Consider the following 17,094-nt stretch of genomic DNA (forward strand, 5'->3'; position numbering starts at 1 on the left):
TCATAGTGAAATACTGCCAATGTCGTTTTTTACTATTGAAAGGCTATCTTGCCCATAAGACAGAATGGGGAATGCTGTGTAACAATTTTACAAGCATATCTTCCCATAGGAGTAAGATGAGAAAATAGAGTCTGGTATCCCTGAACTCAGAATTTATTAACACATCTTTTAGGAAGGATGGTTTTTAGATTCTGTGTTTGAAAAAAGCATTTTTAGAAAATGGCTATTTTCTTCTTCAACCTTTCTGTGTGCCTCTGCCTGTTTGTGGATTGACTGTCTGGCTTGAGAGTGACAGGGGCTGGGGTGGCTCCAGGAGTCTGGGTGAGTCAGCACTAGGCTGAATAGACTGATCTGCATTTGGAGTAGTGGGAGGAGTAGCACCTGGGCCTGAATAGAGCTGTGCATGCCTTCCACAATGCTGGCTCCCCCTCCTGTGATGTGTCTGATGACCCTGGCCCACACTAACAAAGGAAGAAGTTGTGTACTGGCAGAGTGCACCCAGAACTGGGTTGGACTGGGTCCAGGACCCCTTACCCCTATAGAACAAAGACTTTTGGGGTATAAATATGAGAGCTGAAACCCCTGAATTTTAGATCATCCTGGAATTCAAGAGCAACCTTTGCCGAGGAGAAGAACTGGAGAAACTGAAGAGAAGGACTGCCCTTGCTGTGTGTTCTGGGGCTAACCTGCAGTTGCTATTCTGCCAAGGAAAGGAGAAGGACTTTGCTGTGTGTCCCCTGCTTGAAGAAGATCTCTAAGGGCCTGAGGAGAGCTGGCTTCCTGTTTTGAAGTCCCAGGAACAAAAGGACTGCACCCCCAGATTTCTCTGAACTCTGCTGTGTGAGTTCTGACCTGCCTAGAGTGCTTGATCCAGTTGTGGGGCCTCTGGAGGTTGTTGCTGTTGCTTTGGGAGCTGGAAGAAGAAGCGTGAAAAGAACTGCAAAACCCGACGCATCGCTCTTCTTGCGGCATGTGTCACCGGCGCATCTCGACCGTGCGAGAAGATTTCCGTTGCATCGCTGTGCCACTGCGAAGATCATCACAGCGCCTGTCGCAGCTGCAAGAACCGACGCATCGAGGGGTTGCGGCTGAAGAGGACCAACGCCGCACCGTGCAACACCGCCGCATCGATCGCTGTCGCATCCCGAAGATCCACGCATCGTACCTGTGCAAGACGCTTTCCCAACGCATCACTCGTGAACCGGAACCGGCACGAAGACTCGACGCATCGCTCCCCCTACAGACCGGACTCGATGCAACCCGTCCGCTGCGTGCAGCGGGGCTGTCGCATCACCTCCCCAGGGTCTCAGGAGTGTTGCATCTCTTTATTTTCCGACACTGCAGCTGTTTGGCTTGGGAAATTTTGTCGCATCTTCAGGTACTTTGGTGAAAAGTGATGCATCCATAGATTTCTATGGTACAAGTTCTTTAAACCTTTTTGAAGTCATATTTTTAAACTGTGTATGTTGGATTTTTGTGGTTTTGGTCTTGTGTAGTTTAGATAAAGATACTTTATTTTTCTAAACCGGTGGGGTGTCCATTTGTGGTGTTTTCACTGTGTTACTGTGAGTGTTGGTACAAATACTTTGCACATTACCTTTGGGATAAGCCTGTCTGCTCATGCCTAGCTACCAAGGGGGACAGCAGGGGTTATCTAAAGTGGGCATCCCCCTTACCCTGACTAGAAGCAAGGGTCCCTATTTGTTCAAAGGTACTTACCTCTACCAACTAGAGACCCTCAGTTCTAACAAGTATTGTATGTTGGATTTTTATTGTATTTGGTCTTGTGGGTTTAGATAAAGATTTACTATTTTTCTAAACTGGTGTGGTGTCGTTTTGTAATGTTTTCACTGTAATTCTGCATGAGTTCACAAATGCTTGACACACTGCCTCTGAGATAAGCCTGTCTGCTCGTGCCAAGCTAACAAAGGGGTGATTTCGATGGACGGTGAGGAGGGAAAATGAATTATTTGTTTAGTTTTCCCTTGTCATCGTCAATAGAAATCCTCCCCACCAGGCCCCATCGCTCCACCGCTCTTACGGGCCGTGGCTGAGTTATGGTATATCTGAGTTGCAGTCAACTCTCAAAGAAAGAAGTCACTACTTAAGGATGCAGGTCGATGACATTCCAGTCTATCCACCTATATTCTTTCTATACAGTCTTCTACAGAAATATTTTTACACAAAATGGCACGCCATTATGGGCTTTCAAATATATTTAAAACGTTGGGGTGCTAATATTAGTAAGATGGAGTTCACTGGAGAAAAAGCACAACAAATGAAGAAATGCAGGAGGGTGATAAGCTAAAGGGTCAGTTTTAGCCTTTGCATTTTGATGTTTCTTTGCAGTCTCATGACGTCAGTACAAGAGTGTTCAGCATCTATACAACTGCGGGTTCTAACTCTGGCCATCTTCCTAAGCTATGAAAGAGTCCACGCCTGTGATCCTGGTAGTCGGATGGAGTCGAAGGCGAGTCAATAAAGCAGCAGTGGCACGTGCAGGTAAGAGCGGTGGGGCGGGGTTGGGAGGATTCGACAGTCGACCACAAGGAAAAATTAAATAAATAATTAATTTTCCCTCGTCGTCGTTAGTTGAAATCCCCTTTCCACCAAGCCCCACCACTCTTACCTGGACGGGCCACTGCTGTATTGAAGGGAGCCAGGAAGCATAACACCTGACAGTCATGTGTGGTCTCTGGGATCTGCAGATATAAAATTATCAAATATGTGCACCTACACATTCCTCTTTGTTGGTGTCTTGCCCAATCATCTAACACTGGTCAACACAGACAGCTTCACAGGCTCCTAATAGCCAAACCAATTGTTTTCAAAGCCTTCTGTCACTGTGCCCCTTGGGTTAACCCCTACCTTTCTTCACCTGAAACTCCGCTTCCATGTTGCTGGGAGAGAGCTTTGTTCTTGCACTTTCCTTGCCACTGTACAGAGAATTCATAAGCCACACTCTAGTGGTCAGGCCTTCTCTTACATGCCCACCACACTGGAACTCCCTTTCAGCTTCCCTCCGTAGTCAGCACAGTCTCTTTATTAAATTATTAACAGCTCTTTTAGGTATTAAGGTTGTTGCTCCATTGTCTTGCGTGATCCTAGCATCAGGAGGCGCTTCAGGGAAGCAATGCGCTTTACAGATCCTGTATTCATTTATTTCCTCATTCATGCAGCGAAGAGAGAGTGGTAGGGGTGAAGGTTCAGCAGTCGCACGCTGCTCCCCGATCAGGCATTAACCTCTGCTAATTGCCCATCCTACAATTATTGTCCACAGCTGGAAGTGATGGTGTATAATGAGGGGAAGCACAATAAATAGCTGTTAATTCCCAAAGCACATGGACCAGAAGGCTATGGGCTCTGATTCGCCTATTCTCAACTAACCCAGCCAAAGAGAAGAGCTGTCTCAGTTTCCCTGTTATAGCCATGCTGCACAGTCTCACTCTACTGAGAATGTAAACAAACAACAATAGTTCATCCCGTTTCGGTGAGCCTTCCCTAGAGAGTGCTGGTTGAACTTGATTGCTTGTTATTTCCCCACAATTAGTCATTTTGATGCTGGAAGTCCTTCTTAGCCTTTTATAGTACTGATGCTCCCTCTTTGGGTCTGGCAATAGCCATGACCACATGAAGTTACTCAAATGATATAAGTGATATTCTTGCCTGTGACAACTGCAGCCCGCCCTGTTCATTGGTCTGTTGCGGTAGTCAGAATTATCTTCCATCCACTACAGCACACAGCATGAGGTGATGGGTAATGGCCAGGCAGCTCCCACAGCAATAATGTAGAAAAAACATTGCAAAAGAGACGCTCATTGACAGAGTAGAAAATGCTGGAAACTAACAATAGGCCTGTGGCCCTTTTCCAGTAAACTCTCTAGTTAATGTCTACTCCGCTTCGTTTATAAGCATGTGGAATGCTCAGACGCAATCTCTCAGCAGTGCAAGCCCTATGGTACTGGTTACTGAAATCTAACTAACACAGCAGAACCAAGTCTAACTAGCAAGCAAGGTATACTTTTGGTAATGGGCACCAGATGAGATTTTGTCCCACCAGATTCCCGGGGTCATTTATTTGGAATCATTCATGAAACAACCGGCTCCACCCGACTCCAGCAGTCCACCAAAGCAATGTATAATTGTGAGAGGACAGCGGGTGTGGCTCAGAATCACAGGACTGACGTCATAAGCATGATAGGTATGAAGGTCTTGAACATCAAAGGTTGTGCGTCAGCCGTGTCCCTTAAAGGGATCGGTGCTGCTTTAAAACAAGATGACTTGGAAGACATTAGGGGAGCAGCAGTGGCCCTTTGGGTTCTGGACTGCTGTCTTCTTCCCCTGAGGGTGTCCACCATGGTTCTCAAATGGGAATCTTTGAGAATCAATTTTCTACCGTGAATCTGGTGTCTGGTGTACTTGACTGGAATTGTTCTCGCAAACCATTGGTACATAGCAGCTCGAATTGCAAAAAGCTGGGGACCCAATTTGGAATGAGCAGCAATAGCCCTTTTCGAGCCAGGAAGACTGTTTCAGGTCGTCAAATCTCTCTTGTACACCGCAAAAAACTATTATGATGTTGCCTATCACTGGCTTTGAGACCACAAAATACCTTTATCAGCCCCTTAATTCCTTCACACCTGTTATACAGAAATAGCAGAAGTGCTGTATGAAGATAAAAAATAAGTTATCATCATGATCGTTATCAATAGACCTTTCAGTCCTAATAAGTGGGTGTAATTCTCTTTTCTGTGTTTTTGTCCAGGGCACTAAAGGAGCATGAGGACAGGCTGAAGAACAACGTGGTGGCCCTCCCCTCCCAGGCTGTAAAGAAACAGAACTGCTGCACATAAATCTTTATATGATTTTTCCCGAGTGTGTAAATTATACATGTACATACAGTGGAATACTGTGCCTTCCTTGGTTACTGACTTATCTATCCCTCACTGCCACACAGATAAACAAACACATTTATATACAGGAAATCTCTTGAGAATTCCCCCCCCCCCCTCTTTTTCATTGCGTTGACCACAAACTGTGTTTATAAACTTGTTTGAAATGTACTGTTGCTGGTTGTAGTATGGGACTACTGTATTTAACTACGAAAAACTCTTAATGGAAATACCGTTTGTTAATAATTGTTTACTTCCATCTCTCCACCATCCCATAACTTAGAGTGAAAGTACTGAAGGCGGTGATTATTCATAACAGAGGCAGGGGAACTACTCGTATATGGTGGAGGTGCAGACAGTGGTTGGTGTTTGTGTAGTTTAGGTAATAGATGGGAATGGGTTCCATCTGGACTTAATTTGAGCAGGTATGTGCCAGGATGTAGCTCTATAATTCATTTTAGAGCACTAAGACTTCAGTTGTGCGCCTGCATTCACGGGTGCACTAGTTCTGCGGCATGCAATTAGACATTTTTCCTGAAACCATTACCCCTGCTGAGCAGCTACCATGAATGGCACTGCAACCAGGGCAAAGCAGCAGTTACACAAGTGGCACACAAACCCTCTCCTCGGCCTCGCCACACCCTCATAGAGAGAGAGACATTGGCCTGCTTACTGTTGACTAATTTGAAAGTGCCATCCGGTGAATGATGTCACTCTAGATCTTAACACCCAAGCTGACATCTTCAAACAAACAAACAATCTAGAATGCCTATTTTTGCTAATTGTTAGAGATGGGGGATTGGGCAAAGAGAACTGTTTTCTCTCTACACTTGATGATACTTTAAGTCAGGCACTGGACTTCCAGCGCTCCTCCAGCTGAACTGTTCACTAATGTGGCAACGGTAGGATCATCTGGCATTGGCCTGGCCCGATATAGAACCCCAATCAAAATAAATACAACTTAACCAGTTATGGTATTTTTCTTGTACTTTTAGTTTGATCTCAATTACAGGTGCTGCGCTGAGTGGTTACGATAAAAGCATTGGCAACGATACGTTTTATAGTGACGTTTAATTCAGCCTTTGTGGGTTATATCTCCGCTTAAAGTTGGACAAGGGCAGATAATTCCCTACTATTGTATAGGAGTAAATTGATGGTTACAGATTCAAAACCTAAGTAAGTAAGGCTTGAATACGAAATTCTCAGAATATCTCTTGGTTTACCCCAATTAGCAATGCTGCAAGCCATTACAAGAAACTTTGATGTATATCCATGGGATTTTCTCTCACGTAGACGATATATACATTTTTAGATGGAATCAAAAGACTGAAATTCAGTAAACTGATCTTCAGGTTGCCTAGATGCCATATTAGTTTTTATGAAATGCACCTCATCACCGGAAAACAGGACAGATGATCTTCTTAATCTGGTGGTTTTGATTTTTCTAATAATGGCCATGTCAGGGAAGGCATTTTGGGAGTGCAAGTACTGTCCTGGAGGCAGGAATTGGATAGCTTGTACCTTATGGATAAAAAGTTGATCCAAACGACAAGAGAATTTCTCATATGTCCCTTAATGTGAAATTACCTGGTGAAATTCCACTATTTTAAGCAATACACAATGAGCTGTTAAGATGGCGTAGGATGGTGTTCTTGTTGGAAGGACTCCAAGGAGTTAGTCGGGATTAATTGGAAAGCTTACCTGTGCCATATGTACTTAAATCTTTCTCCTATACAAGTACTGCTTGATTGTCCACTACTATCAAAATCCTAATTTTTCTACCTTTTAACTGTTTCCTAAATATACGGCGTGATTTTGTTATCAAGCTATTTCTCTGACCGGACAAATATAATATTTTGATGTGTCAAAAAATGCCTGCTCCATTTAAAGAAAAATACTTTTTTTTATATGTATTGCTTTAAGGAGTATTTGTGCTGTCTTCCTAAATTTGTTTGTGTAGTTCATTCAAAGGGAGGATTACTCATTAACACTCTTCTAATTTTTGCTTTTACTGAACCCGAGACACACCCTCATTTTTCAATCTTAAGTATTAACATTGTTTTTAATGAACACATTCGGAATTGTATTGTACATCCTTTTCTATTTTTTTAAGGATGTAAATAAGGAGTTTTTGATAGTATAGTGAAATGCTGGAGTCCATATACCAGAATGTAAACAGACATAGACAAATCAAAGATTACATTTTTTCTGCATAAATGTGGAACTATGATAATTTGAAACAAATGACAAAACGCAACATATGTATCAATATTTCTGTAGTGTGAAGCTACACATGTAACAGACGGTCTAGGATTATAAACTATGTCAAAGAGAGGCACATTGTAAAAGGATCACAGCACCTGTGGTTGAAAGGGGCAGCAGCAGCACCGGTTAACGTCTGCAACCCCATAAGAAAATGTTTGGCCCTGACACTTATGTTTTTTACAAATTCAGCAGTGACATTTGAGGGAATTATGCATTAAACCTCATGGGGAACTCGTCTGTATAACTCGTATATGCAAGTTGTACTATTAGAAGTTAATGATTTGCATTATATATATTAAACTGCTCTTGGTCAGCCAGAGATCACATTTGCTAAGAGCTGCTCTCTGGTTCGTTCTTCATCAGGTCTTTAAAAGCGAATGCACTGTAGAAAGTTCAATTTCCACTGTCTGCGGTGCTTCACAGCAACGGAATCTGGAGGAAAAGGGTTTAGCATCTCGGAAAGCTAAGCAAAGGCTTCTTTTGAATATGTTGTCCGGAAGTTTCGAACAGTCAGACCAGAACTTTTTATAATACCAGGTACATGACTTTGAATATAGTCCTGGCCAATGGAGACCATAAACCCATCAGCTCTCATCTCAATCAATCAATCAGTATTTGTAGGGCGTGCTAATCACCCCGGGGGGTATCCAGGCACTGCATGGATGCGGAGCTACTCAAACAGCCAGGTCCTGAGGCCACTCCTGAATTCAGACAAGGAAGTAGAGGTTCAGAGGTGGATGGTGACGTCCTTCCAGGACTTAGAAGCGAGGTGGGAGAAGGAGCATCCTCATGTTCGAGTATGGTGGATGCGGGGGACGGTGGCACGGGCCTGGGAGGCAGACCAAAGGTGCCTGGTGGGCATCTACCATTTACATTCAAGCATCAAAGCTTTGCTGCAAGTGAACAAAAGGGAAGGCTCCTGAGGCCATCCATAGACTGTTAGGAAGCTGGTGCTGATAAAGACTTTCGATGTAACTCCACACTCAGCACTGCCACTTGATTCCTCTCTGTAGATAAGAAGAACTATGGAATTGATCTGTTATTTGGACAACTCGATAAAGAAGGACAGTCACTGTGATTGTGAAGGCAACAATGCCTGCTGGAGGTATTTGAAACAGCTCATTGTATAAAAATGTAAAAATGGTCCACATAAAGAAAATCAGCAGGTGCATGGCTTCAGCACATCTGGCAGCGGTGTAACACCAGGCGTGTAGCTCTAGAACCTCTGGCACCAATATGGTACTAGATGTATTGCTAGAGTACATATGGCACCAGGGTTACACCAGGATCATGGATCTAGCATATGTGGCCTTACTGTAAACCCAGGTACATAGTTATGCACCTCTGACATAAGTATGACATAGGACCGTCACAATGGGGACTAGGCATCGATAGAATTATGCACCAGGACCAACGCTTTCATGCGTTCAGAATCTATACATAGCTTCGAAAACACGTTTGCACCGTTTATTAATGATGGGGCAGATAACACGGCCTACCATTAGAGGGCAGCAGGTGCTTGACGTGCTCTGTTCCCCTTTTTCCAAAAGGGCATTTTTTGTATACTAGGAATAAAGTGCTAAGCTGGACCTTCCCTGCATATGGTTTTGGCTTGTGCGCTACAAAATCTTCTGACATGCCGGGTATGATACATATGTGCCATCATGTGCGCCATTTAGCGTCATACATCGTCTCCCGTCAGAGCCGGCTTGAAGACAGTGCGGCCGGTGCCAGTGATTGTATGCCAACCTTGGGACAGCATTTGCGCTCTGATTGGAGGGGAGGACAGAGCAGAAACAGCAGACAGACGAGGTTTGACAGGTAAGCTGAGCAGCTGAAGAGATCTTTGAGTGCCCAGCAATTTTCAAGGGATAACAATAACTAAATAACTTTGGCAGTTAATATACTTGCTGAATAGATGTGTTTTGTCTAGTCACAGTTTTGACTCATCATATAGTAGCACAGAGGGTTAATGGACCTTTTACAACGCACAATGTGTCACATGCAGAGCACAGATTTGTATTTTATGTAGATAACTCAATGAATTGCGGCTTTTGTCACAAAGATCCTTTTGACACTTGCAGTTCATAAGTCACATTCCTTCTAATGTAGCACTGTGAGCTATGAACCGACATCAAAGAAGTACATGCAAAAAGCAAGGCATAGGTTTAGAACCATAAGTGTTTTTTTGCTCACTCTACCATTATTCCAAGGTTGCTGGAAGGGTTTCTGTAAGTAGTAATGCATTCTTTCTGGTACAGACAAACAAACTACTGTGTTACATTTTGAATCTCATGTTTGTGCTTGACCCGACCAAATTCTCTGAACATGTTATGCCTACGAGTTTGGATCACATGAGACTCCTACATCTTGCTGCCCTCATTGCCTTAATTAACATTTCATATGCACTGATTTACATACGTGAATGATTCTTTGTCTTTGTATAAAATGTGCCTGTGATGTAAAGCACTCTGACACCCCACATTGCGATGGGTAGCACTCCAAAATAAATTAACAAATGTTAGGGGAGCCATGGAGTGATGAGGGGCACCATTGGAGGGTGGTAGTGAGGGAATCTGTGGTGAAGACTGGTATGGGTGGGATGCCAACAACGATTGTTGCACCAGGCACCACCAGAGGTAAAGCTGGCCCATTCAAAGGAAAGTAGGGAAACGGTACTGATCTTTCATTCATTGCATTACTCGTCCACTGCCATGCCTACGACACAGCTCCTGCGTCTGAACATGCTGTCAATGTTATGTATTACAGAACGTCTTGCTCTATAACTACCTGTAGTTTTATTTTATTCATTCTTTGTTTCAATGTGTGGATGCTTAAATGATAGCCTGAAATGTTGTGGCTATCCGTGAACTGATTAATTTACAGAAAAAACAGATTTTATAGAAACAATAAAATATATATTTTAGAATCTTGCTGGGCTCGTGAGTGCTGTGTTTTATTGAGAGCAAAATATTAGTCGCTTACTATACCTTATGTTTATTTGTCTGCTTATTGTGACTTTTACATGAATATTTAGAGGTCACTGAACTTCACTGCATGACATTTCAGTGACTTTTGCATAGTTTTATTAGGAAAAATAGCTGTGGATTCTCAGAACATAAGAGGTTGACAAATCGATGTCGCAGTTTCCTGAAATTAGGCCACGTAATCCTGCGCTCGTTTCCTGCCTGCTTCTTTTTGCCTCAGTACCAGTTTAAATTTAGCAGTTCAAATGTACAGCTGTTTAATACACCTCTGGGTATAGCATAATCAATTGTATCCTTATAAAATGCAACTTGTATATCGAACTTTGCACTGCTGGCTTGCGACTCTTACCCCTCTCTGCTCAGTCCGGCATAAATTAAAATTTAAATCTCTTCTTTGATTTGAAACCTCAAATATATGCATCACTCACCCTCTAGAGATAGGAAATGACTTGGTTTCGAAACATTAAGATTGAAAGATTAGGATCCTGTCCCTGCTAAGGTGGGTGCAGCAGGAAGCCTGTATGGTCATTCATACAGGACAGCTACCCAATTCTTGCACAATTCATGGCAAACGAGGTTCCGATATGTACCTAACCCTAAACCAAGATCTAAGGTGGTAAAATTAAGAATTAGTTTAAATCTGTGCTACTATAAACTGTAAGTTAAAAATGGCAATGATAGATGTATATGGAATATGCACTTGCAGACTAAAAGTAAAATGGGACTGCGTATCCCATTAGATTGACTAAAGTTTGGAACAATACGAAAAGAAGTTTTAAAGCCACCTTTTTAAATGCGATACTCAAAAACATAGGTAAGCTGTGGCACTTTAAATAAATATGAGATATCTGGAAGTGGCATGTTTTCAGAAGATTCTGGGTTGCTGAGAGTGCTTCACAAACATGAAATCGAAATTTGCATCATAGAATGGACCTTATAGCGAATTATCAATTCTCAGCTCTTGGAGCAATCAAAAGCAAGTGATTTCTAGAGTAAAGACGTCCATTAGATGAGTTTGTAAGACTGTGTTTTGCAATAAATCAGTACCAATCAATAAAAACATTTAAAGTTTGGTGTGCGGTCTAGACAAATGATACAAATGGTAAAAGGCACAGTCATAGATGACAGCGAGTCTTGGAGCTCTGATCACAGTTGGCAAGGCACGCAATAGGATGAGCTGACACATTCTACATGGTTTGAAGTCTGAATCAGACCTGCACGCCTTGCCTTACAGAGAGTACCACGGTGACCAGCCATGCTGTAACACAACCAGACTCCAGTTTAGAGATTCTCCCACAAAATGCAGTTGGGCACACAAATTGCTGTAGACCACAACATTCGCCTGGAGCCTGAATGAAAGGGTGTTCTTGATTACCCACCAAGTCCCTTGTGTTCAGTGGGGGTGAAGACAGTTTTCTCGGTGGATCTAAGCATCTAGGTTAGATTGTTGAATGTCTTTAGAAAGAATCCCTTGGAACCTACCATAAAAAAAAAGTTTTTCACAAAATTTTGACAGATAAAATTGTTTATCTACTCTTGAGGGTTGCAGTCACAGATGAGAACCTCTCTAGAAGGCTTCCCCAGAGTCAAAGGTAATGCCAGGTGTTATCTGCATAGAAATAAGCTCCAAGCAGGCAAGATGGCAGCCCCGCTGGCGGCTGAGTAAGCTGGCAGACACCCTCTGAGTAAACTCTCCCCCTCCTACCTTGGTCTGCATGGAATTGGACTATACGTGTTATCGGGAATGATTTGGAGGCTCTGACTGAGGTGCTACGAACCGCCGGTGCCTTCACGACTCTTCAACGCTGGTCCCTTCTTTCTCCGGATGTGGTTGGCTTGCACAACACGGCCGATGCCTGCAAAGACCACGAGAGGCGCAAACAGCCGTGGCCCACCCACAATAACGAATCCTGCGAATTCCGCAAAGGTTACTGGTGGTGGGACCGGAACAGGCACCGGAGAACGGAGCGCTGCTGGTGGTGTGTCCCCCGATCCTGGTGAACAGATTGTGAAAGCAGGTGCTCCCGCCCCCCGCAGGCAAACGGTGCCTGGGCTCTTCAAAGTGCAGACAGAAAGAACCAAGCAGGCTAGTGAGATGGCGGCTGATGGCGGGACTGCAATTAAAGCCTCTGTGATGGGGGACCCCTCTCTGCACCAGGAAGCAATCACCCAGGTCACCTCTCCAACTTCTTTCAATGGTAAAGAGGTGAGTGCTGGAAGTGTGGTGACTGGGGACGATTTAAGGGGGAGCTCAGAGTCTGGGGAAAGCTCGGACATGGTTGTGGGAGCACATGCTGGAGGGGGTCCAATGCCAGTAAACCATAAAAGGACCCCTAAGGAGGCTGAATGCCTTCAAAACACCTGGTTACAAAAGGGGGTAATTGACAGATCCCGTGGCAGCAGATCCAGGGGGAAAGATAAAACAAGGAGCTCGAATCACTTGCTGGGGGATCAAGTTTAAGGCCGGGACAATTCAGGACCTTTAAAGGAAGGGGACTCCAGGGACAAGTTCTATTCAATGTCAGACCCCTCTAACTCCTCTGGTGATTAGAGCCTGGGAATGGGCTGGGCAGAAGAAGATTTAAGCCACAGGGATGAGAGTGATACAAGCAGTCTACAAGTGGAAGGGGGGGACACAGGTGGCAAGTCCACAAGTGCCCCATCAACGGTTCTTAAGCATAAAGAGCACGGGGAGATCTCCGCAAATAAGCCTAAGGAGCCTACTGGGTCATTAGCATGGGACTACTCTTTCTACCCTAATGTGGTAGAAAGCAGAGAGGTGTTTGCCGGAGGGTTGGCCACGGGGGTCGGGATGTTGGAAACTCCGGAAGAAATCTTGTGTCCATTATAGTCAGAGTATCATGGCCCATAGGGAGGAGACTCAGACAGAGAGTCTAAGGACCCAAGGCACATGTTGTAAACTGCAAAATTCTATCCGAGGAGTTGCGAAGTCCTGCTCGGAGTGCATGAATTCTCCCTGTATATAAATGACTGTAAGACAGGATAACCATAATGCCTAGATCTGTGTAGCATGTCCAATAGTGAGTTACCCTCCATTTCACTGTCGCTACTGGGAGACGATCCGTTCTCATAGGCCAGACTGGGCCAGTTGAGGATTACTCTCTCTCATCCTATCTGGCCCCAGGAACCTGATAGGAACTTCGAGTTTGATATGTTTGTGTTTGGGACATTGAGAGACAGCTTTTAGTAAGGACCGTTTATATATCCCATGTTTAGAAATGCCTCTTCTGAAAACGCGGTAGTTTGTTGCCTAAGCTTTACTGTAGGCTTTGCGAGTATGTGTATTGGCCGAGAGAGATCGGTATTCAGGGCCTGGGGAGGGGTGACTCTTTGATCCGAGCAGGGCTGTGCCTGGCACGGTGAATGATGGCTCCACCTCCCACTGGGCGTCTGATAGCAGACCCGCTCATTCAGAAAGGGCAGGATGTCACCTCGTAAACCAAGTGCTCCCCAACACCACCGAACTGGTTCTGACTGAAGTCGGTGATTTGCGACCTTAGAGAACAAAGACTTTGTAGGTATAAAATGCTGCGCTGGAACTTTGTCCGAGTGTGTTCCTTCTGGATGTCAAGACGAAACTCTGTCCGAGTGAACAGAGGAAAGGACTTTGAAACTTTCACCAAGCTTGCCGAAGAAACTACCCGAGGGCCTGAATCGAGAGCGCCTCCTGCAGAAGTCTCAGGGACATTAGACTTCACCCCGTCAGCCGTCGGAATTCCTGTGTAAGGAATTCTGCTCGCAGGTGAGGCCTCCGTCGAGTAATCCGGAGCCTCTTGTTCTACTGTGAGGGCCGCGGACTGGGCACCTTTGAAACTTTCACTGACCCTGTGCAGGCCGCTGCAGCTAAGAGAGAGCTGCCACCGCTGAGAGCCCGCCTGAATCTGAACCATGAAACCTTTTCACTGGATCCGTGTGGGCCACTGCAGCTAAGAGAGAAATGCAGCTGCTGAGAGCCTGCCTGAATCTGACCCCTTGAACCTTTCGCTGGATCCCTGTGGGCTGCTGCAGCTAAGAGAGCGCTGCCGCCGCTGAGAACCCGCTTGAATCTGACCCCTTGAACCTTTTGCTAGATCCGTGTGGGCCGCTGCAGCTAAGAGAGCTGCCGCCGCTGAGAGCCCGCCTGAATCTGACCCCTTGAACCTTTCGCTGGATCCGTGTGGGCCGCTGCAGCTAAGAGAGAGCTGCCGCCACTGAGAGCCCACCTGAACCCTTGAACCTTTCGCTGGATCCGTGTGGGCCGCTGCAGCTAAGAGAGAGATCTGCCGCCGCCGAGTGCCCGCACCCTTGTCAACGTTTGCATCCTCGTGGTTTGTTCTGTGGGCCAACGCAGCTAAGAGAGAGCTGCTGCCGCTGAGTGCCCGCACCCTTTGCCACTTTGCACCATTGTGAGTTGTTCTGCGGGCCACTGCAGCTAAGAGAGAGCTGCTGCCGCTGAGTGCCCGCACCCTTTGCCACTTTGTACCATCATGAGTTGTCCTGTGGGTCGCTGCAACTAAGAGAGAGCTGCTGCCGCTGAGTGCCCGCACCCTTGTCAACTTTGGCATCATTGTGATTTGTCCTGTAGGCCGCCGCAACTAAGAGAGAGCTGCTGCCGCTGAGTGCCCGCACCCTTGTCAACTTTTGCACCATCGTGATTTGTCCTGTGGGCCGCCGCAGCTAAGAGAGCTGTGGCCACTGAGTGCCCGCACCTTTATCAACCTTGCGTCATTGGGATTTGTCCTGTGGGCCTCCGCAGCTAAGAGAGAGCTGCTGCCGCAGTGCACCCGCACCTTGTTCACCCTTGTTGAGGATTGTCGCTATCATTTCGTGGGCCGCCGCAGCTAAGAGAGAGCTGCTGCCGCTGTGAGCCCACCACGGAGCTGCACGATGAGAGTCATCGCCAGCACCAGCCCGCGCCACCGCAGCCGCATACTGCTGCCGCAGAGAGCCCGCCTGTCCCCGAGTGCCCGAATCATTGTGGGTGCACGCTACATATCTCTGCAGCCCGAACTTGTGGTCACTGGGACTCCGCCTGTCATCGTCTCAGCTTCTTCGAGAAGCTGCGTGCTGTGTCCCCTTTCACCGACAGGTATCTGGTACGCAACGGGTCACGTAGGCCCCGGCCTTGAACTTAGTCAGTGTCACCTTCTGGTGAATACATAATTGCCTTTTGGAGTCCCTACGGGTTGACGTGAATTGTAGTTGTTGAAACGCTTTGAGAATTTCTAGTTAAACTGTTAGATAAAGAAATTATTTTTCTATGCCCACCTGAGTTCTGTCCTTTTGTGGTGTCGTTGCTGCCTTATTGTACATGGTCATAAATGCTTCACACACTGCCTCTGAGATAGGCCTAACTGCTCGTGCTACGTTATCACAGGGTTGAGCAGGGGTTGTCAAAGGGGGTAGCCTGCTTGCCCTGACTTAGGAAGAAGGGTCCTTATTTGGACATTGGCGCCCGCCATTGCCAACTGGAGACCCCCATTTCTAAATCCCCTGCTCCCCAACCTTGTTTGCCTTATACTTAGATATGTTTATTCAGCAATTACTTCAAAATCGGTGTCTAAAGCCAGTATCCACCAACAGTTTTGACACCAAAGTAATGGCATATGCAGATGATATCGCCATCGCGACTTCAGATCCTGAGATGGCGGTGACAGAAATAGAGAAGTTGGACGAGTAATATGGTTAGACCTCAGGATATCTCCTGAATGCAGGGAAAACGCAGGTTGTCCGCAACTCTAATACTTTATGTACGGATATTCATAGGTCGGATGTAGCAGTGTTTCTTGGGGTTAGAGTCAGCAGTATGGTTAGTGAAGTGTGGCCAATAAATCTATGCCCCATGGTCAATAAGATCAGTACTGACCTAAAGCGCCTGGATAGGCTACATCTCACGATAATTGGTAGACGTAACATTCTTAAGATGATGATTTTCCCTAAGATTTTGTATTTATTTTGCTCCATTCCTTTGGAGATTGAAGGGCATTTGTTAAAGAGACTAGATTCTCTCTTTATCGATTTCATTTGGTGGTATAAGAAAATCCGCCGATCTTTAAGGCTTTGAACTCTACCTCAAGATCGTGGAGGATGGGGGGTTCCGAATATGCTTTGTTTCTATTATGCTACATTTTTACAACAGATGCCGGAACTGTTTTCAGTGGTCAATGCATGTATTAATACCAGGGGCCAGGAGTTTGATACAGTTATTCCTTCTATTTATGAGCTGGTTATGGGCAGTTCGGCCCGCCGCGGAATGCTTCTTAGACAACTTGAAGCCAGTTATTATAAGAAAACACGATTTAAGTGTGTGATCGCAGTATGGAAAGTGTGATCTAAAGTTGTGAAATTTATGAAGATACCTATGTATAATAGATATATTCGCCATAGTGGGGGTCTTTCTTGTTTCCTGCAGTGTCCTACGACGCTGTGGGTAAACCATGGGGAAAAAAAGGTATAACCAGAATCTGGGATTTATGTAGGGCTAAACAAACCTGCTCGTTCTCTGACCTTCAGGAGGGGTATGGTGTAATGGCTGGATCATATTTTAAATATATCCAGATTATCAGCTATCTCTCCCAAGGCCGGAATAAACAGCACTCTTTAAAAAAAAAATCCACTATTGGAGGCAGTTATGTGCCCTGGCTCTAGGCTCAAACACATTTATAACATTTTATTGGATACAGTTCCTGATGATCTAGAGCAGGTTGAAGTTAATTTGACTCGGAAGCTGAGCGATGGCGATGTAGACTTATACAGGTCAATTGCATTAGGATTGGAAATCATTTTTGCTGCTAATCTAAAAGCCCAACATTATCAAATGATTTTTAATCTGTTCTTTACTCCGGCTAAACTTTTTAGTTGGGGTAAGAGGGAGGATGATCTATGCCCTAGATGTGCTCAGGGACCAGCGGACCTGATGCATATGTATTTTTTGTGTGGGAAACTGATAC

At 45.2% G+C, this 17,094-nt stretch overlaps 1 protein-coding gene across 8 annotated transcripts in view; it reads left to right on the plus strand.

Annotated features, from left to right (window-relative positions):
- The window catches only part of RAB44 (RAB44, member RAS oncogene family), a 710,497-nt gene extending 700,407 nt beyond the window's left edge, over positions 1–10,090 (plus strand). For all 8 annotated transcript variants that reach the window (XM_085600504.1, XM_085600485.1, XM_085600530.1 and 5 more), the window contains one exon: positions 4,766–10,090. In XM_085600504.1, the coding sequence (XP_085456630.1) occupies positions 4,766–4,853 (88 nt within the window). In that variant the 3' untranslated portion in view covers positions 4,854–10,090. The remainder of the gene's footprint in view (positions 1–4,765) is intronic.
- Positions 10,091–17,094: the final 7,004 nt, after the last annotated feature.

This window comes from Triturus cristatus, chromosome 1_2 (assembly GCF_964204655.1).
Source record: "Triturus cristatus chromosome 1_2, aTriCri1.1, whole genome shotgun sequence".
NCBI lineage: Eukaryota > Metazoa > Chordata > Amphibia > Caudata > Salamandridae > Triturus > Triturus cristatus.